The 23679-nt window shown below is 39.1% G+C and overlaps 1 protein-coding gene across 1 annotated transcript in view; it reads left to right on the top strand.

Moving 5' to 3' along the window:
• The window catches only part of RSBN1 (round spermatid basic protein 1), a 28595-nt gene extending 5874 nt beyond the window's left edge, over positions 1–22721 (top strand). Inside the window, exons 2-7 of the mRNA XM_081947444.1 lie at positions 2430–3100; positions 12906–13043; positions 13342–13484; positions 14494–14661; positions 14931–15039; positions 16985–22721. Of these exons, the coding sequence (XP_081803570.1) occupies positions 2430–3100; positions 12906–13043; positions 13342–13484; positions 14494–14661; positions 14931–15039; positions 16985–17329 (1574 nt within the window). The 3' untranslated portion in view covers positions 17330–22721. The remainder of the gene's footprint in view (positions 1–2429; positions 3101–12905; positions 13044–13341; positions 13485–14493; positions 14662–14930; positions 15040–16984) is intronic.
• Positions 22722–23679: the final 958 nt, after the last annotated feature.

The raw sequence follows: 23679 nt of genomic DNA, 5'->3' as shown, positions 1-23679 counted from the left end.
TATGTGTAAATGCACACACAAAGCAGCAAAGCCCCAAATGCCTACCAGCTTGCCTACAGAGACTTCCAAATGTCCAGACTGGGGACAGAAGCATAGTCAGGTCATACTCTAGAAGTGTAAGAGTCCAAAATTGGGTCAGGTTCCAAGGAACAGGGTTTTCTTAAGGAACAGGTTCCACGGGCAAAGCATAGAGCTCCAGCAAATAGAGTGATAGCTCCCAGTGGAGAACAGCTTGCCAGCAAAGTCTCTTAAATGAACCATGCCCTTGTCATACAAGAAGTCTTGCAGAATTCTTCTGTTCTGCTCTGTGCCCAACTCAGCATGCTTTAGGGAAAACAGTAGAACCTGAATCTAGCTCCTTGTGTTCTGCTGCCTCCAGCTGACTGAAATTTCTTTTGACCAGATTAACTTCAAGTTCTCAGTTTTCACTTTTATTTAATTTAGTGATGGGCCTATTGCCAAGGATGCTGAATAAGGTAAATCATGGCTATCAGTTTTCAAATATCTAAAAGTCTCTCTTTCTTTACTTATCAATGCAATCAAAAGATGAACAGGAATAATTACCTAATGATGTTCTTTGTTATAATTGAAGTAAAGAAAAAAAATCATTAATTCACAAAAAAGTATTCAGATCATAAAGGAAACAATCAACAGGCCAGCAGCTGAACAAGATTAAATTTGTGGATATTGGAAACATCAGGCATTTTGTGCAACCAACTATAGTAAAAGGAAAAATAGACTCACTAAATTGCAAACAATTATTAAAAATTCTAAAATTTTGCCTAAATGGTGGAAGTACAATCAGAGCCATCAGCTCATGGGCAATACCGATAACTCAGTATACTTCAGGAATACTCAATTGGACTCAGATGGTTGATAACTCTGATCAGCAAATCAGAAGATTGATGATTATGAGTACTGCCCTACATCCTCACAGTGATGTTAATAGATGATGTCTTCCAAATGGATGAGAACTTTACAGATAAGCTTTGGAGAAAAGAAAAATAAGGCCTTTATATTGTTTTGAAGGAAGTAAATAAACTTTTGTTAAACAAATCTCAGAAAAAAAGCTATATGTAAAAATGAAATGTAAGAACATAATTTCATAGACAAACAGCTTGAAATGACATCAGCGATGTGGAAAACACAAGCACCCTGTGGGCATTTTTTGAAGGATATTGAAGGAAATTACCAGAATATGGTAATGGCTTAAGAATGATGTGCTAAAAATGGAAACAGCAAAATGCTTTTGCTATCCAAGAACAAACCCTATGCACAAATGTCATCAAGGCAAAAATAGAAAAGATTCATTTGGAAAGTAAATTCCAATTCTGCCAAGATAAAGGTGCACAGTTAATAACTGGAACTGACAATTTTTACAAAATACTGAGATTTATAATTCAAGAACAACAAAAGCAAGATTCTGTAAAAGCAGTTTTTCCTTACCATGTTCATACAGTTTGAATGTTACTAAATACATGGATGGCAGTGATTCCATTGGTCCTGCCCAAGGTTTGAGGATTTAAGTGTACAGTATTCTTCATTGAAAGCTCTTGAATACCTTTAGTAGAAAATATACCCTTTCTGGATTGCTAACTAGTTATGAAATGAATTCATACACAAGGCCTTCTTTAAGAGGTTTTGTTCAAACTGCTGTTGCTATACAATTTTGTTTTGTGTGTTTTTTCCAGAGAAAACATACTAATGACAGAATTGAGATAGAGACATTTTATCAGTATCAGTAGTTCTATCACTAGAAGTAAGTTAGTTGCCAGTGTGTTGCCAGGTGCAATTCAATATGCTGGTTATTACTTTAAAGCCGTTAATGGCTTTGTGACTATGTTATTTTAGGAATTATCTTGTCCCAGTAGTTTCTACCCATCCAGTTTGGTCATGGTTTGACATATTGCTGGTCCTGTCAGTCGAGGAATGTTGGTTGGCAAGAACTTGGAAAAAATATGGAACTTTGCTGTTAGATATGTTGACAGCAACAAGAATGCTTTATATACACAAAAAAGATACTTTAATTTGTACAATGGATGCATGGCTGGAAAACTAATGGAAATAGCAGAGATGGCTAAATTATCTGATTTAATTCAAGAAAAAAACACATTCAACTTTATTTCTGCTGATAATCCACTTCTGGATTTTATGCTTGAGATGGAAAAAAAGAAACTTTAACTTTGGGTTTTGCTGATTAGTTATATTTGTTGTTATAGAAATGACTAGTACATATTTATGTATTATGTATGTATGTATGTATGTATGTAAAAGTAAAAAGCATTTTGTTATATAACAGTAGCCAATTTTTAAAAGTAACATATTATATTAACCTTTTAGTGAAGTACTGGTGCATTATTGAAAAAAATATACTTTTATTCAATATAATTCTTTTGCAACATAAATATCTTATTTGTTACTACTTTTAGAAACCCGAGATGAAAATGGCAAGACAGAAAGATCTGACAGTCTTATTGTAAAGAAAATAAAGAAGAAGAAGAAAAAGAAACACAGAGAAGACATGAGAGGCAGGCATCTGAAAATGTACAACAAAGAAGTACAGACAGTGTGTGCTGGTCTTACCCGTGTCAGCAAAGAGACGTTGACTCCAGGGGAGAGTGATAATTTGGAAGAGAACAAGGAATCTTTTAGGTATCTAAAAGACGAACAGCTGTGTCAGTTGAATGTCGGCATGGAGGAATATAGGATACCCCAGGGGGTGCAGTCTCCATTTACTACCCACCAGGAGCATTCTGTTCGCAACAGCTTCTTAAAAACAGGCACTAAATTTAGTAATTTTATTCATGAAGAGCATCAATCAAATGGAGGAGCTCTAGTTCTTCATGCCTATATGGATGAACTCTCATTTTTGTCTCCAGTGGAGATGGAGAGATTTGCAGAAGAGTTTCTTGCTTTGACATTCAGTGAAAATGAGAAAAATGCAGCTTATTATGCTCTAGCGATAGTTCATGGGGCAGCTGCATACTTACCAGACTTCTTGGATTACTTTGCTTTCAATTTCCCTAGCACTCCAGTGAAAATGGAAATCCTTGGCAAAAAAGACATTGAAACAACCACCATTTCAAACTTTCACACTCAGGTAAGAGAAATTTTCTCCGCATGCCTGAATTCCAATTTGAATCTGGTGTTGATGACTGTAAGTAATACACAGAAAGCTGAAATCCAGAATGCTTTCTGTTAGTTATATTTTCCACCTCCAATTGCCTTTGCACGCTATGTGTCAAATACAGTTCAATATTACCTTCACACATTTCACATTCCATTGTTCCACTCCATACTATGCCACTATAAGAAATGGCATTATTTTTGAATTTTAAGACTTAGATATAGCCTTTACTGATAATTTGAGTCTTTTTGGTAGGATTGCATTGTTGAAAAATGGCTGATGAGAATGTCCTAGTCTCCAAGAGCAAACATCTACTTGTACTTAGTATAAAATAAAAATTAGATTTAAGTCTTAAATCATGGAAAACATAAATTGCTTTCACAAGGTATAGAAAAAAATTACAGAAGAAAAGTAATGATGCTCAGACTATCCTTTCTGCTCCCACCAAATCCTACATTCTTTTACCTTAATTGGTTTGTGGAAGAGGTTAGGGAGGGCATTATCTTCATGGTTTTCATTTATTTATTTCATTACATTTAATGTTGCCCAACTCCAAATGATTTTGGATGGCCCTCAATACAATAAAAATGAAAGAAACAATCATATCCCCCAAAGTAAAGAATAAAAAGAAAAAAAACCATGGTGGTTAACACTTCAAAACATCCCACCAAAGAAACTACTACAGTCTAAATATTCATTTGTCATTTACAGACACAGTCAAAAGTATTGGTATCCACGTTTTTTCAGAAGATCCCAGTTAATCATGAAAAATGTTGATACTGACACAATGTCATTCACCAATCTTTGTTCTCTAGTCCATAGAGCAGACATTTTGCCTTTGATGTATGACTATATGTTTTCTTGCAACATATAAAACAAATAAAAATGACATGGGTGTAATTAGTGGGACCTAACTAAATATTGCATAGTATACCTTTTAGAAATAGCATCTGCAATCAAGCAATTTCTGTAGCTCTGAATAAGACATATATTTCTCAACCAGCAATTTGTCCCATTCTTTTATAGCAAATTGCTCCATTTGTCTTTAGGTTTCATAGGTTCTTCTCTGTTTCCATAGAGATTAGATTGGATTCAGACAGGACTTATAGAAGGCTACTTCAAAACAATTCAAGTTTTGTTTTTCAACTAATCTTGGGTTCTCTTAGATGCATTATTTTGGGTTATTATAGTGCTGGAGGACACAAGATTTGTGACCGAGACAGACCTTTCTAATATTGGGTATTATCTTCCCTCCAGAAGATCTTGAAAATCTGATTTAATTGAGCTCTGCAGAGATTCACGGCACTTGGTACTGAACCTCCTCCATGTTTTACAATAGGACTGGTTATTTTTTCTTTCAGAATATCATTTTTTTCTTCAATGAATATAGAGTTGTTGATTTACAAAAAGCTCTAATTTTGTTTCACCTTCTGGAACATTCTTCCAAAAGAACTTGTGGCTTTCAAGGTGCAATTTATCAAATCCAGTTTGCCTTTTTTGTCTCTGTCTTTCAGAGTGGAGACTTCATGGATTTTCTACCATGGAGGCACTTTCATTCATCTTTCAGTAATGGGTGGTTTGACTTGATATTGTTGTACCTTGCTCTTGGAAGTCAGCTGTGATGTGTTTTGAAGTTTTCCTGGTTCTTTCTCCATCATTTTATACAATCCTCTGATTAGTCTAGGTCAATTTTCCCCTTGCAGCTACATCCAAGGTGGTTGGTTGTCTTCAATCCCATAAACGTGATAAAATTAAACTAAGCTTGATAATATTAACAGGTCAGAAGAACATGAAACTCTTTGAAGATAGTTTTGTAGTCTTTAACTTTAGCTCACTTGGCTTTTTCGTTTCCTTTCTGCTTTTCTTTGTTTCCTATGTTCACTATGCTGTGCAGTGACACAAAAAACTTGAGTAAGTACAAAAGTACTCCATTGAAATAGGCTGAGTGATTCATTATGAGATTGAAGACACCTGTGTTACTAATTAAAGTAAATAGTCTACTTGAGAAATCACTAAAATCTAATATGTTTTAACTTCTAAGGGATAGCAGTGATTTCATTTATTTATTATAAGAATATGTCCATACATGCAAACTGTATTTTTATGAACTTTAGAATCAAGAATGGTAGATGCCATTTGCTTCTGTCAGTTTCAACTTACTTCCTGGCAAATAGGGATTCTTTGAGTAAAAGTGAACAAATTCTGTATATAACTAGGTATGCATGAATTAATATTATTATTGAACCATATGAACTATGTAATATAAAATATTACATGTAGCATTTAAACATGTGTAGGGATGAAATCCAGTTAAAGTTATCATGAAATTTAAATTTCTCTTTCCTTTCTGAAAAAAGCTAGCATAACATATCTTAAACTGAACTGCTGACATATAAATTGATCATGTTCCTTGATATTTATGGACTAGACTAGCTTTGAACAAACATGTGACTGCCTATTTCCTGTGGGTACTTGACATAATTCTACATCATGGATTAATTCGAGGAAATCACTTTTCTAAAGTTAATGATGTATAGAAACTCTGCTTTCCTGGATAGATTCTTGTGGATTTGTTTTCTTGGCAAGAGAAGTATTTTGATTATAGACTTTGGATTATTGTTTAACCGTGGAACTGGTGAATAGGTACTATCTCACTTAGTACTTTAGGATTGTAACTTGTTATACTATCTCATACATATACTTCCAGTTGAGTGTATTTACCTCAATTTTTTCCCCAAAGTAATAGATGCTTCAATTTGAGTGTCTGTTCTGTGTATTTCTTGTAAGTTTACCATAGAACAGTTCTAGTGGTTCTTTAGTTTGTTTGGATTCTTTAAGAATAACTATTTCAGTTTTTCACAGATGCTTTGATATATTTTCTGTCTTAGATCTTAAATGTTTTTATACATATAGACATAATTTATAAGCCTTAACTATAGCTTAAAATTATTATTCTAATTGCTGTATTACTGTTCTGCTGATCTTTTATTGCACCATCCTGAAACACAGGATACTGTACTTATTCTCCTAGGCGCTGCTTGGAATGTCCAAGCATGGGTTAACTTCAGCTTGCTGCCCAAGGAATGAGTTCAAAGTTTTTGTAGCCACGCCTCCTGCTCCCTTTAGAGGCTCAGTTTAAAAAACTCAGTCGCCCTAAAAGGTTGCAGTTGGGGAACTCCAGTTCTTGAGTAGCAGGTTGGATTCTCCAAACAGTTAGATTAGTACAGCCTTTTATTATTTTTGTGATAGTGGTAGTCTTACAAGTTTCCTGTCAGTTTGAAAGTTTTTTTCCTGTCAGCTTCTTCATGTGGAGCAGGCTGCTCAGAACGAGGCTGGCTTCCGCAACCACGCGGTTGAGGCACCACTGCGGGGGCTCGTTCAGCGGCTGCTGGTGAGCCTGGGGCCAGGTAGGAAGCTAGGGGGCCCCAAAATGCCATCAGAGAGCTTGTAACAGCCCCGGAGGCTCCTAAAGCCTTTTTCCGACTGGCAGGCAGTCCCCAGTGCCATTCCGAGCCGCACGGTGGCTATTTTGAAGTTTAAAAAGGGCACGAAAAATTCTTGGCCGTTTGAATCGCCGCTGCCTGTCTCCTTTTGCAGATCTCCACTGGGAAGGTTTATTTAAATCAAGGACCTTGTTCTGGGTCTCCAGGGAAGTTCCTCCCTCCCCCAAAGGACTGGTTTCAAGCGGCTACAGGGCTTTTGGCTTTGAACTGGCTATACCCTGTTTGACATTAGCGTGGATCTGCGGACGCACTGAACTTGTCAAAGGCGCCATTTTGACCTACTGCAGCCTCACCACCATTGTTCCCGGACAGAGACCAGGACATTGAGACTTCATTGACTGACTGCCATTTTAGCCTCACAACTGTCCTGCGGTGTTGGCCAGATTGTTCCAGCTACTTTGGCTTCCATCAGCGCAGCTAAAGACATCAATCAAGCAGGTCTTTCTTCCCCTAAATGTAGCAGGCAAGAGCTTGCTGGCAAAGGGGTGGCTAAGGAGCGCCTACCCAAGGGCAAACAGCCCAAACCTAAGGGGATGTCCAAGGCCTATCAGAGGCTAGCAGAGAGGAGCCAGAAAGTTATAGAGAAGCAATCCAGAAGGCCCAAAGACTTGCATGGCCTCCTCCTCCTGCAGAGGTTCCCACTGGGCCCCCTTTGCCTCCCCTCCATAGAGAGATTTCACCATCTCTGGCGGAGGAAGGGGACTTCGATCTTTCCTCTGACCCACCCAGGGCGTCCCCAGGGTCCCCAGGTCCTTCCCTAGGGGGAGATTCAGTGCAGGAGGCTGGTTCCCTTATTGATGAGGAAGACCTTTCCTCACTTGCACATAGGCCCGAGAGCCATTGGCCAGCTGAGGACCAGGGCCACAATATGATCAATGAGATGCGAGAGATCATCCCTACTGCAATATCTCAGGGCATTGCTGAGAGAATGAGTCAGCTAGGCCACAGCCTACCTCGCCAGGCACGACCCAAGTCTGGAACGCAGGCTTCAGTTTCTAAGGACCAGACAGGGAGGTCATCCTCTCTGGCCTCCTTGGCCGTAAGGATTTGTCTGAGGATGAAAATCCTGCTCCTGATCTGCCCGCCTTCTCTGGGTTGTTCAAGCCATCGATGTTCAAAGCCATCCTCACCAAAGCCAGGGCTTCTTCCACTCAGATGGGTCTCCCAGGACAGCCTAATAAGGAATCTACAGAGCAGGGCAGTAAGGAGGCTTCTGGATACCAGGACCCAGGTGCTGGCCTCTTCAAGGAAAACGCCCCTCCCCAGGAACTGGTGCCAGCCCCTCAGCTGTTCTTGGATGTCATCCAGTAGCAGTGGGCTCAGCTGGGTTCAATGGCCAGTCCGAGTGGGGTAGACAAGAAGCTTTATTCCATGGAAAGCAGCATTGAGGATCTCTTGAAGCTTCCTCTGGTAGATGATCCCATAGTGGCTTTGACTTCCAATTCTGTTCTTCCAGCTGACCTGCTGGAAGGACTTAAAGCAGAGGACAAGAGGGAGAAAAAGAACTGCCATAAGACCCATCAGGCCACCGCATGGGCCATGAGGGCCTCTTCTTCATCCTCTTATTTCAGTAGGGCATCCCTTTTCTGGCTCCGTAAGCTGCAATCTAAATTGCCAGAGAATGACACCAGACTGCGCCAGGGTGTCAATAAAATCCTCCAGCCTCTTCTGGAAGATTTAACCGTTCCTATTCCCAGATGCAGTTGAATACTCAGCTGACACTTCCCTTAATGCCACCAAATTTTCCTCAAGGCCAAGTGGAAGCTCGTTTCCGCTTCCTTCAAAGGGGGAAAGCTCTTTGGAGAGGCCTTGGATTCGGTCTTAATAGAATCTAAGGATAAACACAAGGTTCTACCGACCGTTACCAAGAGGTCTGACTGCAAAGGTCACTCCTTTTTCTGCAGGCAGCCCTTTTGGAACGCAGACCCTCCAGCCTCTTCTGGAGGATTTAACCGTTCCTATTCCCAGATGCAGGGTCGTACCCAGGACAGGGTAATGTACAGGGACAAAAATAGACAACAGGGTAGTTGCAGGTCCTTCCGAGGGGGGTGTTCCAACGACACCTTTCATAGAAATAAGTGACCGTCACTGGTCTCCTCTCATAGGCGGCCGGTTACAACTATACGCCAACCAGTGGGAGGTGACAACGATGGACACCTGGGTTTTGAACACAGTCCGTCACGGTCTCACCCTAGACTTCCTCTCAGACTCTCCACGGACATTTGTCCGTTGCCCATTCCCCAAGTCAGCTCACAAACGTCAGCTAATGCAGGCAGAGATCAGGCATCTGCTGGACATAGTGGCCATCGAGCAGGTGGGCCAGGAATGGAGGGGATTCTGCTCCATCCTTTTCCTGGTCCCAAAGTCCTCGGGAGGGGTGAGAGCCATACTGGATCTCAAGAAACTCAACATTCATCTGGTGTACAAGCGCTTCAAGATGCAATCACTTCAGACTATATTGGGTTGCATCAGGCAGGGTGACTTTCTGACGTCAATCGACCTGAAGGAGGCGTACCTGCACGTTCCTATTCATCCAGCACATCGTTTGAGGTTTCAATTTGCAGACCAGCATTATCAGTACAAGGCTCTTCCCTTCGGCCTATCATCGGCCCCCAGGACATTTACCAAGCTTCGGACCGCTGTCGCTGCACATCTCCGATCTCATCCAGTGAGACTTGTTTGTTATCTGGATAACATCCCGTTGATGTCATCATCCAGGGAGCAGGCATGTCGGGATCTCAGCGTCACCATCCACACGCTTGAACAACACGACTTCTCCGTCAATCTGGAAAAGAGCCACCTGAAGCCAACCTCTAGAATCCAGCATCTGAGGACAATAATCGACTCAAGGACCTGCCAACTGTTCCTCACACAGGAGCGAATGGACAACATCACATCCCTTGTGAGTCAGATCCGGAGGTCCAAGTCAGCACCTTTCATCAATTTATCCCAGCTGCTGGGGAAACTGATCTCGTGCATGGGCACGGCTGGATGCATGGGATCTTCAGTGGTTCCTTCACCCATTTCAACGACGCAAGGCCAGCAACTCCAAGAGGGTGGTGAGCGTTCTCCGGTTGCTCTTGTAGTGGCAGTCTGCAGCTCTGAAGAGGGGGTCCCTTTTCAAGGAACCAAAGCGCCTGGTCATAACAACGGATGCCAGCTTGTATGGCTGGGGCGCCCATATGCAGACTCATGTGGCGCAGGGCAGATGGTCACAGGCGGAGCTCGCCCACAACAAAAATTGGCTGGAGCTCAGAGCCACCAGGCTAGACCTGTGCCACTTCCATCACTTCATCGAAGGATTCCACATCTTAATACTGACGGACAGCATTGCCACCAAGGCCTATGTCAACCACCAGGCAAGACTTGATTGAGAGCCCTGATGTCGGAGGTGGAAGCCCTAGGGCAGTGGTCGGCAAGCCGCTGCTCGTGAGCCACACGCGTGCGTGATTGGCTAATTTGCTACTGCCCGCCTGGCTCCCCGGTTAGATTTTTGCTGGGAGGGGGCGGGGGGAAGCTCCTTAGCCTCCGTTTCTTTTTCTGCCTCCTCGCTTCTTGGGGCTCCACCAATGGGGGAGTTTTAAGAGGTAACAATTGGCTGTTTTAAGACTGGTGGACTTCAATTCTCAGAATTCTGGGAGTTGAAGTCCACCAGTCTTAAGAGCCAATTTTGCAGATCCCTGGGCTAATATGATTGATGCCCTTGGTGGACTTCAATTCTCAGAATTCTTGGAGTTGAAGTCCACAAGTCTTCAAGCTGTCAGGTTTGAAGACCCTGGTTTTTTTTTCTAAAGGGTTGGGGGTGCAAGGGTCTTGTAACTTGACAGCTTTAAGACTTGCATGCTTCAATGCCAGAGTTCCTGAGCCAACATGACTGGAGGAGGAATTCTGGGAGTTGAAGTCTACAAGTCTTAAAGCTGTCAGGTTTGAAGACCCCTTGGTTTTTTTTCCCTAAAGGGTTAGGGATGCAAGGATCTTGTAACTTAACAGCTTTAAAACTTCCATGCTTCAAATGCCAGAGTTTATTGAAACTAAAAACAGTGTACCATCCTATGTATTTTCGGTTTTAAAAATGTGGCTCTCAAAATAAATTTCAATCGTGGTTTTGGCGAGATTTGGCTCAGTTGAAAAAAAAGGTTGCCCACCACTGCCCTAGGGAAATGGGCAGAGTGTCACCTCGAATCATTGAGAGCGGACCACACCTTGGGGGAGGAGAATGTGACAGCGGACTGGCTAAGCAGAAGACCATCAGCAACCCGGAATGGCGGCTTCATCCATCTCTGTTTCACCAATTGACCAAGAGGCTCGGCCTTCCGATGGTAGACCTGTTTGCCAGTCCAGCAAACACTCACCTCCCCCGGTTCTTCTCAAGATTCTAATGTTCCGGCGCAAAAGGGACGGATGCTCTTCGATGCCGCTGGCTTCCTGGCCTATTATACGCCTTTCTACCTCTCCCCCTGATACCTCAGGTGATCAGGAAGATCTTGTTGGAGGGTGCCGAAGTACTACTAGTCGCCCTGCATTGGCCAAGGAGGTCCTGGTTCGCCGACCTTGTCAGCCTGTCAGTATCCAAACACTGGCACATACCTCAGGAGCAAATCTCCCTCAGCCAAGGGGCCATTCCGCATCCTGATCCTCAATGGCTCCAATTGGCCATTTGGTACTTGAGGGGGACCTCCTGAGACAGGACAACTTCTCTGACAAGGTCATCCGCATGATCTAGGCGTCCCGGCGACTTTCTACGGTGCAGATCTATGATGCAACATGGACTATGTTTTCCTCCTGGTGTCAGTCCCATCACATCATTGCCACAGCGGCGACCATTCCACAAATCCTGGATTTTCTCCAGGAGGGGTTGGACAAGGGCCTCGCCCTTAATACTCTTCGGAGACAGACGGCTGCTCTAGACACCATTTTGTCAAGAGACTCTTTTCAACCACTCAGCAGACACCCAAGTGTGTTCAATTTCCTGAAGCGGGCCACCAACCTACGCCTCCCGACTGGACACTGATACCCTACTTGGAATCTATCAATTGTCCTGCATACCCTAACATCGGTGCCATTCAAACCAATTCACTCCATTAGCCAGCGAGTTTTGTCATTTAAAACTGCCTTTCTCATAGCCATCACCTCAGCACGCAGAATTTCTGAGTTGGCAGCGCTCTCAGTTAGGGAGGACCTTTGCATTATATATTCGGACAGAGTCATTCTGTGATTGGATCCAGCTTTTCTCCCAAAAATTAATACCTTATTTCATAGGACTCTCAGGAGGTCATCCTGCCCGACTTCTGCCCGCACCCCAGACATCCCAGGGAGCGCACCTGGCACAAATTGGACGTGCGCCATGCAGTGCGGGTATGCAAGAAGAGGATTTGTGCCATCTTTCGCAGGTCGGAATCGTTCTTCATATCCTCAGCTGATCTCCATGGGCAGGAAGGTATCATCTTCTACCATAGGACGTTGGCTACGCGCCTGCTTTAAGTTAGCTTATAAACATCAAGCCAAGCCTATTCCTCATCGTATAATGGCACATTCCACAAGGAGCGCTGCAACTATGGCCGCTTGGGCCACGCAAGCACCTATCGAGGAGATTTGCAGGGCAGCTACTTGGTCCTCACTGTCTCCGTTCATTCGGAATTACAGATTGGACTTTTTCGCGTCTGCTGAGGCTTCGTTCGGCAGGAGAGTCTTAAAGCGGGTCCTTGTGGCTCCAACTAACCAAGACATTCCTTCTTCCCACCCTGGGATTACATAGCTTGGGTATGTCCCATGCTTGGACACTCCAAGCAGCGCCTAGGAGAATGACTGTTGATTTACCTGAATGGTCGTTCTCTAGGCGCTGTGGGAGTGTCCAACCCTGCCCTGGGGTCGCTGCAGATGCATGACCTATCACCTCCATGGGCATAACCGTTATTATTTACAGCATCTTTATAGTCTAATCCCTTCATTTTTTAAACTGAGTAAAGGGAGCAGGAGGCGTGGCTACACAAACTTTGAACTCAGTCCTTGGGCAGGAAGCTGAAGTTAACCCATGCTTGGTCATTCCCACAGCGCCTAGAAAACGACCATTCAAGTAAGCCAACGGTCATTCTTTGATTAAGCAGAGTAATGTTTGTATTTGTTGCACTCCCCCTGTGAATAATAGGAGAGGGGAGTTTCAAGCTCAGATATTTGTATGTTCTGTATATGATCAGTGCTAATATTTTTGATTTCACAGGAAATTTATAATTACTTTAATGCTGTGGGATAAATAGTTTTATTTTTTTCTCTAAAAGGTCAGTCGAACATACTGCTGTGGAACTTACAGGGCAGGTCCGATGAGGCAGATCAGTCTTGTTGGAGCAGTAGATGAAGAAGTTGGAGATTATTTTCCAGAATTTCTTGATATGTTAGAAGAATCTCCATTTCTTAGAGTAAGTATTAAAGTTTGCTTCTTCTTTTGCTGATTTAAGTTTTAACTAATGTTAGCACTGCATTGGTGGTAGAATAAAAAGTGATAAAGCATTATTAAACATTAAGAGAATAGTTAATCAGGAAATTGGTGATTTTTGTCTAATTTTGTTGCATGACAGAAATAAATTATACTGAAAACATAAAATTCTTATTGACTGTGTAAAAATTATAGTTTAATGAAGAAATTGATCATCTGTTCATAAGATATCCAAAGCACATCATGTTGCTAGCTGACTTGTTTTCTTTTGTGATATTCAGATGACTTTGCCTTGGGGTACTCTTTCGAGTCTCAGACTTCAATGTAGGTCACAAAGTGATGATGGGCCCATTATGTGGGTTAGACCTGGTGAACAGATGATCCCAACAGCTGATATGCCAAAGTCACCATTCAAAAGGCGCAGGTAATCTTTATAGCTGGGGGGGATTTGTACCTCTAAATTTTAATTGAATTGATCTCATCAGCAAAATTGGCTGTTTATTATTCTGACAATTTCTGAAACTTAGTTGACATATATGTAATATTAAACTTCCCTTCCAATATAGCTTAAGTCGTCGTGATAATTTTGTACATATTTTTTGTAATGGTGCCACTCCTTTCCCCTCTGTCAGTATCATACATTGCATGATAAACTACCAGGATGCAAGTTTATGTTAGGCAATGCAATAGATATTTATGGGATATCTACATAAATTAAAACAACAGCTTCCAGTTCAGTGCACCTAATATAAACTTTATTTGATTTAAAATATATTTCCATTCTGCTACTTATAGCTACTGTCATATACTGCTATATTGGGGTAAAACATTAAAATGATATTGAACTGTAGGAAATCATTAGTGTTGTAAGAGCAAGACAATGAAGACTGTGTCATAGCTGCACATTGTTACATTATTAGTTAGTTTGATATCCTGTCTTTACTTCAGGAGCTCAAGGCACTGTGCATAGCATTCTAGTGTGGGTTCCCCTGGTGCCTTTGAACTCTCAATTTGCATCAGTCCCGGTGAAGGTTCTGGAAGGCTGCACACTGCCAACTTTTAAGTTCATTGAATTTCTGCGATGTAAGCATTTGTTGTCTGTGTATTATATTTAAGCTGTGAAAAAGTTGAAGTTATCTGCAGCATTTTTCTTTCAAAAGGCCTACTAATAGTGCTTAGAATAATCCCTGGTATATAACATCTGCATAAACTTTTTTAAAAGTGGCCTTTTACTGTTATGCCTTCCATCTTTTACTGTTTTCCATTTTAATTTATATTGCATTTGATATTAGAATTAAATTACCACTTATCAAAGTAGTGCCTGTATAATGATGTAGAAAAGTTAGAATAGCTGATTTTCTGTTTTTATGACATTTTTTTGTATATCCCCTTATACATTTAATAATTAAATTCTTTTTCATTTCATTTCATAGATCTATGAATGAAATAAAAAATCTCCAGTATCTACCTCGGACCAGTGAACCCCGTGAAATTCTCTTTGAAGACAGAACAAGAGCGCATGCTGATCATGTTGGGCAAGGGTTTGATTGGCAGAGTACAGCTGCTGTTGGAGTTTTAAAAGCTGTGCAGTTTGGTGAATGGTAAGAGCGGGTATTGTGTTGATTTTTAACAGAATGTACATTATAATAATGTTTTTGTTACAAGGCATTTTTGCTATAAATTCTTAAAATCCAAATTACAAAGTACATAAATTTACATTTCCCATAATATATAGCTAAAAAGGAAATATTTCCTAGAGGTTGACCATCAAAATGAGAGAGGAGGTACATTGTTTTGCTATTGAATATATGGAATTTTCAAAGTTTAACTAATATTTTCAAACATATTTTTACAATCTTCATTTCTTCAGGAGTGACCAGCCTCGTATAACCAAAGATGTTGTTTGTTTTCATGCTGAAGATTTTACTGATGTAGTTCAAAGACTTCAGTTGGATCTGCATGAACCTCCAGTATCACAGGTAGTCTTTTAGTGTGCTATATATATTATTTCCAATTAAAATGCTGTTAATTTTTTCCTGAAAGTTTTCTCTATTGTTCATTGATTATGAAATAAAGTCTCCAGAATAACATACACATGCTTGAAATGCATAAAGTAAGTGGGGGTTGGGAGGTAGATTAGGTAATGTTTCTTTAAAGAGAAACAAAGTTCCTCAAACTAGTACAACCCCATCCTCTTGAAAAAAATCCTTGTTGTTTCCTTCCCAAGAAAAGAAGCCAGCAGTTGTTTGTGAATAAGACAGGTTTTGCCTGGACTTTTATCCGTAAACTTGTCCATTATTTTTCAGCAAAGATTGAACTAGTATGAATAGTAGACACAAGATTTCTTAAGCTTGGTTCAGGCTTCAAAACATATTGATTTCAGAAGACATATATTTAAATACAGGTGAAACTTGAAAAATTAGAATATCATGCAAAAGTTTATTTATTTCAGTAAGGCAACTTAAAAGGTGAAACTAATATATGAGATAAGACTCATTACATGCAAAGCAAGATAGATCAAGCCATGATTTGTCATAATTATGATGATTATGGCTTACAGCTCATGAAAACCCCAAATCCACCATCTCAGAAAATTAATGAAGCTCAGTGGTCCAAAGTCCTCTTTTCTGATGAGGGCAACTTTTGCATCTCAATTGGAAACCAAGGACCCAGAGTATGGAGGAAGAATAGAGAGGCCAATCAAACACAGTAATCCCACGGTCATTGAACCAGTTTTTGGTGCTTCTGGCAAAAGTTGCTCTCATCAGAAAAGAGGCCTTTGGACCACTGTGCTTCATTAAGACCAGGATCAACGCAACCGTCTACCAGGAGATTTTGGAGCACTTCATGCTTCCTTCCGCAGACGAGCTTTATGGGGATGCTGACTTCATTTTTCAACTGCCCACACTGCCAAAAGCACCAAAACCTGGTTCAATGACTGTGGGATTACTATACTTGATTAGCCAGCAAACTCGTCTGACCTGAACCCCATAGAGAATCTGTGGGGCATTGCCGAGAGAAAGATGAGAGACCTGAGACCGAAGAGCTGAAGGCCGCTATTGAAGCATCCTCGTCTTCCTTAACACCTCAGCAGTGCCACAGGCTGATAGCTTCCATGCCACGCCGTATTGAGGCAGTAATTGCTGCAAAAGGGGCCCAAACCAAGTTACTGATTTCATATGCTTGCTTATACTTTTCAGAGGTCCAATATTGTTCTATGTACAATCTTTGTTTTATTGATTGCATGTAATATTCTAATTTTCTGAGATGGTGGATTTGGGGTTTTCATGAGCTGTAAGCCATAATAATCACAATTATGACAAATCACAGCTTGAACTATCTTGCTTTTCATGTAATGAGTCTTATCTCATATATTAGTTTCACCTTTTAAGTTGCATTACTGAAATAAATGAACTTTTGCACGATTTTCTAATTTTTTGAGGTTCACCTGTATTTGCTGTTTTAAATAGATTTTTGCTATGTTTTAAGATATTTTTATTTTATTTATTTGTGTGGTATTCTAAACTGTTTTGAAAAGCAAGATATAGCTAAATACTGAACAGAATATCTGGTTTTATAGACATGCTTAGATGTTCATTGTGATAAGGCCAAAAAAGCATTGTCATACTTGGGTGAAATTTAAGATTAAAGTTTTTTAATCTTTAACTTGGTCCCACTCAATACAAAATGTGGTTATAATTGTTCGTTAACATTCCAAATTGATTGATTGCCTCCTATTAGAATGGTAATTTCCTTTATTTGTTCTATTAGCATAGCAGTAGTTTCAGTATATGGTTCATGGAATATGTGTCATTTAGACTTCATGTTGACTTCATCACAACCAACAGTCTTTATGACATATATACACAGCACCAAAAATACAATTTTTATCTTACTCATAGTTATTTCTTTTCCCCTCTTCAGTGTGTTCAATGGGTTGACGAAGCTAAGCTAAACCAAATGAGACGAGAAGGGATTCGTTATGCCAGAATCCAGCTATGTGACAATGACATCTATTTCATCCCTAGAAATGTCATTCATCAGTTCAAGACAGTGTCAGCTGTCTGCAGTTTAGCTTGGCATATAAGACTCAAACAATACTATCCTGGAGCAGAGGATTCTCAGTGTATGGAAAACATTTCAAATATGGACACGGTGAAACTGGAAGGTGAAGACCAATGTGTACTTATGAAAAAAGAGTCTGAAGAAGAAAGAGAAGTACAGACTGCGACAGTAGCATCACCATCACTGTTTTCATCCCTGTCATGACCTGTTCTGCAACAAGATTAGCTGGTTTGCCCCTTCCAGCTTTTAAAACTAGAATCAGATCAGCAACACAATCCACAGAAGGATCATTTACTCTTTCTTGTCTGATATGTACATAATCATACATTTTTAAACAGCTTTTTAAAATTTTGATGTGAAGTTATAGTTTTATAACTGGGTTATGTTTTATTGGAGAAAACTTGCCTATAATTCTATAAAGAAAGGTGACATTCCAAAATGTCAAGCGTATCTTTTTTACACAGATTATGCAAAGTTAGAGTTGTATTTTATTCCCTTAGTACAGCATGTAGTAGTGGACTACAACTTTTTGCATTTCTTTTTTTAAGGGATGAGGTAAATAATTCAACATCTCAATAGTTTTCCTTCAGAAATATCAAGTATTTAACACTTGATAAGTCTGATAACTTTTCATCTATTTTATCTTTAGCTTTCACCATAAAAGGGATGGTTTCTGTGGCAGATTCACAAAGTGACTCTCCCTCCCATTCAATTAATTGCTTGAATGAAAGAGAAAGCACAGCACTTTTAATGATCAATGACATTTGTATGTGTGAGAGAGTTTGAAAGCCTGGAGGAAGCTCAAGTTACCAGCAGTGTAGATTAACCCTTAATTGCTTAAGAAGACATTCAGTAAGAAGTTGATGTATGAGATTAGTTGCAGAGTGTATGAACTTGTTGAAATGAAATTATTGATACAGCTCTTTCGTGGTCCTCTGCTTTTAATGTATATTGGAATATTTTTTTAATATCTTTCCGAACTGCATAACTTAATACACTAGTGTCTAATGAAAGTAATTGTTAGCAGTCTCTTTGATGAAACTGCTATCTTTGAGCACTTTAAGGCTTTACAATATTTAAACCAACTTGGTGGCTTGTTTAATTCACAGTAGGCATCTTAGAGGGAAACCATTAACTCCTTCGCATTGAGGCACTTAATATAATAAGGCAGGCCTATATCTCCTCTATTCTTTGAAATTATATATAACTGATTCACAATAAACTGTCACATAATCATATATGGATTGCTACTTTTGCAAGTAATTCTTGGATTCCTTAATGCTATATTGGAAGATTAAACAGCACATGTTAGTATATTCAGTAAAATTGGCTGATATTATTTAGCATTCCTTCAATATTTCTCAGCATTAAGTAGATTCAGCTTTTATTCATTATATTGGCCCCCTCATATGTAGGATCTGACTTCATCACGATTTAATCAAAATTTATTTGTATTTTAAAATCTGTTTTTTAATGTAGAAGAGAGAATAGGATCGCTACACCAATGCAAGTCAAGAAAGCAGTTGTGGGGAAAATACAAATATTCGTATGTTTGTAATAGCAATTACTTTGTGCAATATTGTTTTGTGTAGATTATAATATAAGCTTATTAGCACCTCAGTAAAGAGGACACCGTTTTAAACAAATAGCAAAATAATCAGAAAACTTTGCAGTATTTAGATAGAACTTGTATTACTCCTGATATATACACGTTTATGTATTGACATTGGTGCAGTCCTGAAGACAAGTAGAAAATTTTTCAACAAATTGAATTTCCATACTGAAGTGGTAGGGACTTTCTAAGTAATCTGTGTAAATAAAGTGTTTAGATTGAAACCTTTTTACAAAAGGTAGTGAGTTCTTTTACAGGAGCGTAGCTTTTAATGAAAAATTCTAGATTGACCAATACTGGTTCAGAAAACCTCTGTGTACTCTGCAGTGGTGGGTTTCAAACTTTTTTAGAACCTCTTCTGTAGGTATGGCCTGCTTTGTGGGAGTGGCTTGCTGGCCATGTGACCGAGTGGGAGTGGCTTAGCAGTCATGTGATTGGGTGGGTGTGGTCAACTTGTAAAATGGTGAAACTCACTTAACAACACTTGCTTAGCAACCAAAATATTGGCTCAGAAACTCTGGCATTTGAAGCACGCAAGTCTTAAAGCTCTCAAGTTGCAAGACCCTTGCACCCCTAACCCTTTAGAAAAAAATCCTGGGGGTGTTCAAACTTGACAGCTTTAAGACTTGTGAACTTCAACTCCCAGAATTCCTCCTCCAGTCATGTTGGCTCAGGAACTCTGGCATTGAAGTGTGCAAGTCTTAAAGCTGTCAAGTTACAAGACCCTTGAACCCCTAACCCTTTAGAAAAAAATCCTGGGGTGTTCAAACTTGACAGCTTTAAGGCTTGTGGACTTCAACTCCCAGACTTCCTCCTCTCGTTCTTCATCTTGATGATGTGCGAATGGGCAGGGGGCAGGAGCTGGAACCGGTTCTAAACGGTACTGTAGATTTGTGGAACCTCTTCTATAGAAGAGGTTAGAACTGGCAGGAACCCACCCCTGGTACTCTGGCTTTTTACATTTTTTTGCAGTTATCCAGAAGAATTTTCAAAAGCTGTAGCTGGCTGTCCTAAGTAAAATTCTTCATAGACAATATGGGCTTCAGTAATTCATTTATGTTTCACCAACTCTATATTTTTGCATTTTTCTTCCACTAATTTTCCTTGTCTTCCAAACATGAATTACCCCACAGTTAAAGTTATATAAATAACAAATACAATGCCAGAATTGTCACTTGAATATTTCAACTGCATTGAGTTGCACTGTGTACTGTATGATCACTCAGGAGTTGGATTTAAAAAATAATTTAATGAAAAACTGTTTATTACTTCATATCCTGTTTTGAAATATACATTAGAAAATTGTTTCAAATTCTACAATCTAGTAATGGACATTAGAAAAAGACACAGAGCAAGATGAAAATAGTAGTTGGAATCTCAACTTGCTCCTTTGAGAGCAGAATGAGGTTTTTCTATTGACAGAGGGAACCAGGATTCAGAGAACGCATTCAGCTAGAGGAAAAAAGTTTCCCAACTCTCCAGAGCACTTCTTCATTAGGGGAGGGGAGGAAAAGAATTGGCAAAAATTACCAATACCCATTTTTTTTCAATGTGAACTCCTATTGTGCACAGTTCTGGATCCAGTTCAATAACCTTAAAGGGTTTTTTGTGTGCATCACATTATAGCAATAGGCTTACAAGCCTTTTTTAAATTAAGAAACAACCTACTAAAGGTATGTGAAATGAACATTCATGACTTTTGTCATTCCTGAAAGATTAAGAAGATTAAATGAATGATTCTGAAGCAGCATCTCACGTTTTTCCAATTCAAAAGAGTTTTGTGTCAAACTTTTATGGTATTATGTATAAATGTATTCACTGACTTACATTTCAACCATCAAATATATTTTCAGTCACCTATTTTAATTTAATAATATCATCTTTACTGCAATTAATTTGGCCACATCTTTACAATAGTTAGTAAATATGAATTGTCACTATTACTGCATTCCCTAGCAAATACCAAAGATGTCTGAGCATGAATTTTGGTGTATCTGCCAGGACTCTGCTTATTTCTCTTTATGCCTGTAGCTCACCTCATACTGCTAGACTGTTTTTCCTAGAAACTCCTGAGATTCAGAATTTAAGCTTTTTCAGGAGTAGGATGAAGGCTTAGTCAGAAAGCCTGAATGCATGCATCTCACTCTGGCTCGGTGGTTTAGATTCTTCTTATAGAAAAAGTTAATCAAAAGCACAACTGATGTACCAATCCATGTATATTCTAGAGTAAGAAAGACCAATACAAACACTTGAGTGAAAAATAATCAAAATAGACCTGAAAAAGTGAGTGACAGAATGGTTTGTCTTAATGATTTTGTTTGAGAACATAATATTTGCTCTTGAAGTAGAAAAGAGATGAAAATTAATGTCTCAGGAAGATGTTGGGAGTGATTTGTGCTGATGTGATGAATTCAAAAAAATGATCTTGCCAGAGTAATTGATACTTTAATTCATAGTTGCTTTGCAAAGAGATTTCACTTGAACCTGACAAGAAATCTTATTTTATAAATTGCAAAATATGTGGACATTATATAATTACAAAATCAAATGAAGATTAAAGGCAGAAAAATCTTTACATTTATTTTATTAGTAGTGGACAATTTGGGAATAAATTCATTTCTAATCTATATAATTGTTGAATACTAGTTAAGCATTCATTATATTCTATCTTTTAAATGCCATTAGCAGATCCACAAAGGTTCTTATTTAAAGATCCTGAGCAGCTCTAAGTTGAAAGCTGGGAAATTTCTTTTGTTTTACTAAAAATCTATTTCTTTTTAAATACCAATGAAAAATAATATGTATTCAAGAAAGATTGTATTGGGCTACTGATTCATTTAGCAAATCAATAAAAGCAAAATTAACATTTAAGTGAACTAAATATTTCACATCCTCCTTCACATATTTCTGAACATGAAGTAATGTGTATATAATGGATATGTTCTCTTCCATGAAGATGGAACATATGGAGGTTTCATGTGAAATTAAGGAATACTTCCATTACACATTTTACCATATAATAAAAGGGCTCATTATCTGTTTTCCTATTTTTGAGGGTGTAACATTTGTCCAGAGACAAGAAAGTTTATAGTCAGAGCCCCAAGATGCATATAACTTTTTTTCCTCTCATGCTGCCATTCATATGCTTGGAATTTATTCTGGGTGGTAAATTATCTTCACTTGTGGCACAATCCAGCCAAAGTTAAGCACCTATAAGTCCTATTTATTTTGAATGGGAGATAAGCAGGTGCTTAATTCTCCATTGAAATCAGTGGAACTCTAAATGTGTTTACTGTTGGTGGGATAGCACTCTTATTTCCTTACAAATGCTATTTATAGCCATATTGGTTGTGTTTGAAGGTTGCTATGAATAAGGATATTTATCCTTCAGCTCCTAAATTTTTGTAATGTGGATAAACTATATGTTGGTCCAATAAACAAATTTCCAATAATGTTATGGCCTTCCATTGATATACATAATATTTTTAGGACCCAACAGCACATGTAGTTGATAAGGGGCTTCTCTTAATCTAGCACTTTCAATTCTGTCTAAGCAAATACTTATCTTTACATGTTGTATAAAATAGATTTGTGTAGTGTTTTGTGATTAAATTCAGTTTAGATTGGCAGCTAAGATATTTTTCTGTGGTTTTAATAATCTGAGGTCTTTGCATATAAAGGATATGTACAATTGCCTGGAAGACTGTTTTTGTTTTTGTTTGGCTTTGTGTGGCCTTAGTATATTTATTGACATTTTAGCAAGTGTTTTAAAGAAGTTTTTATAATAGTGTAAACTGATGGGAAACTTTTATCCCTCTCTGTGAATAATCCTTTGACACAGTGCATTTCTTTTGGTAGGTGACTGTACAAGCGTATCACTGTCAAAGCTATTTGTTTTTAAAAAAGTACAATGGAATGCATAGAATTTTTCCCCTGTAAAGTATTTTTTTAATAAACAGAAGTCTGATTTGTGCTTAATTAAAATGACTCTTTGGTAAGAACCCTGTGCTACAGAATATTGGATACAATGGAATAAATTGCAAAGGACACCTCGTAGCTTTTGAGTAGAAAAGTGAGATTAAGTTACAATAAGTGAAGTTGGATAAATAACATAAAGTAAAATAAGATATAAGCTGCTTCAGGGCAAAACTTCTAAATATGGCTTCAAAAAGTAATTTGTTTAATGCATGTAGCAAGATTATGTTTTGAAATATATAGTACAATTGATTATCAAGATTATATTTCAAACTACCTACTTCTAATCTATGCTTTTACAGAGCATTCTCATGTAAACTGTTTTTTATCTTTACGCCTGTTCCTTCTTTTTCTTTAGATAGACAGGTGATTGACTGTTAAACTTTTTAATTCAATAAGGAAAAAGATTATTTTAGAATTTGAACAGCTTGCCCTTTTTATTAAGTAGATAGACCAGTGATGGCAAACCTTTTAGACACCGAGTGCCCAAACCGCGCGCATGCCTAAACTGAAAGTTGTGTGCAGGCATGTGTAGACATGCACGCCCAGGCATGCATGGACATGCGCAGCAGAGACCCGAAGACCAGCTGGCTGGCGGGAGACAGGACATCCCAACACTAGCAGTGTGGCAAGAGGTAAGATCTTTTTCTTTCGTGAACTGTTTTGCCATTTGCCGGGAAACAGAAGCTCACGAAAGAAACTCCACAGAGAGCTGAGCTGGGTGGTGCATGTGCCAGCAGAGAGGGGTCTGTGTGCCATCTCTGGCACGTGTGCCATAGGTTTGCCATCATGGATCTAGACTGTTTTTACTTTTTCTTGTCCAAAGTCTTTTTCATTCCTGGGAACGTTTTAGCAGATCCCGATGCTAGATTCAAGGATAACAGGAATTCCTATTTTCCCTATAGGCTACTATTAGCAAGGAGAAGGTCTTGACTGGAGATATTTCTGTACATTCCTCCATCCCTTA

The sequence above is a fragment of the Natrix helvetica genome, assembly GCF_964273705.1.
Source record: "Natrix helvetica genome assembly, chromosome: 3".
NCBI lineage: Eukaryota > Metazoa > Chordata > Lepidosauria > Squamata > Natricidae > Natrix > Natrix helvetica.
The sequence above is the reverse complement of the archived record's forward strand: the minus strand, read 5'-3'. Positions and strand labels throughout refer to the sequence as shown.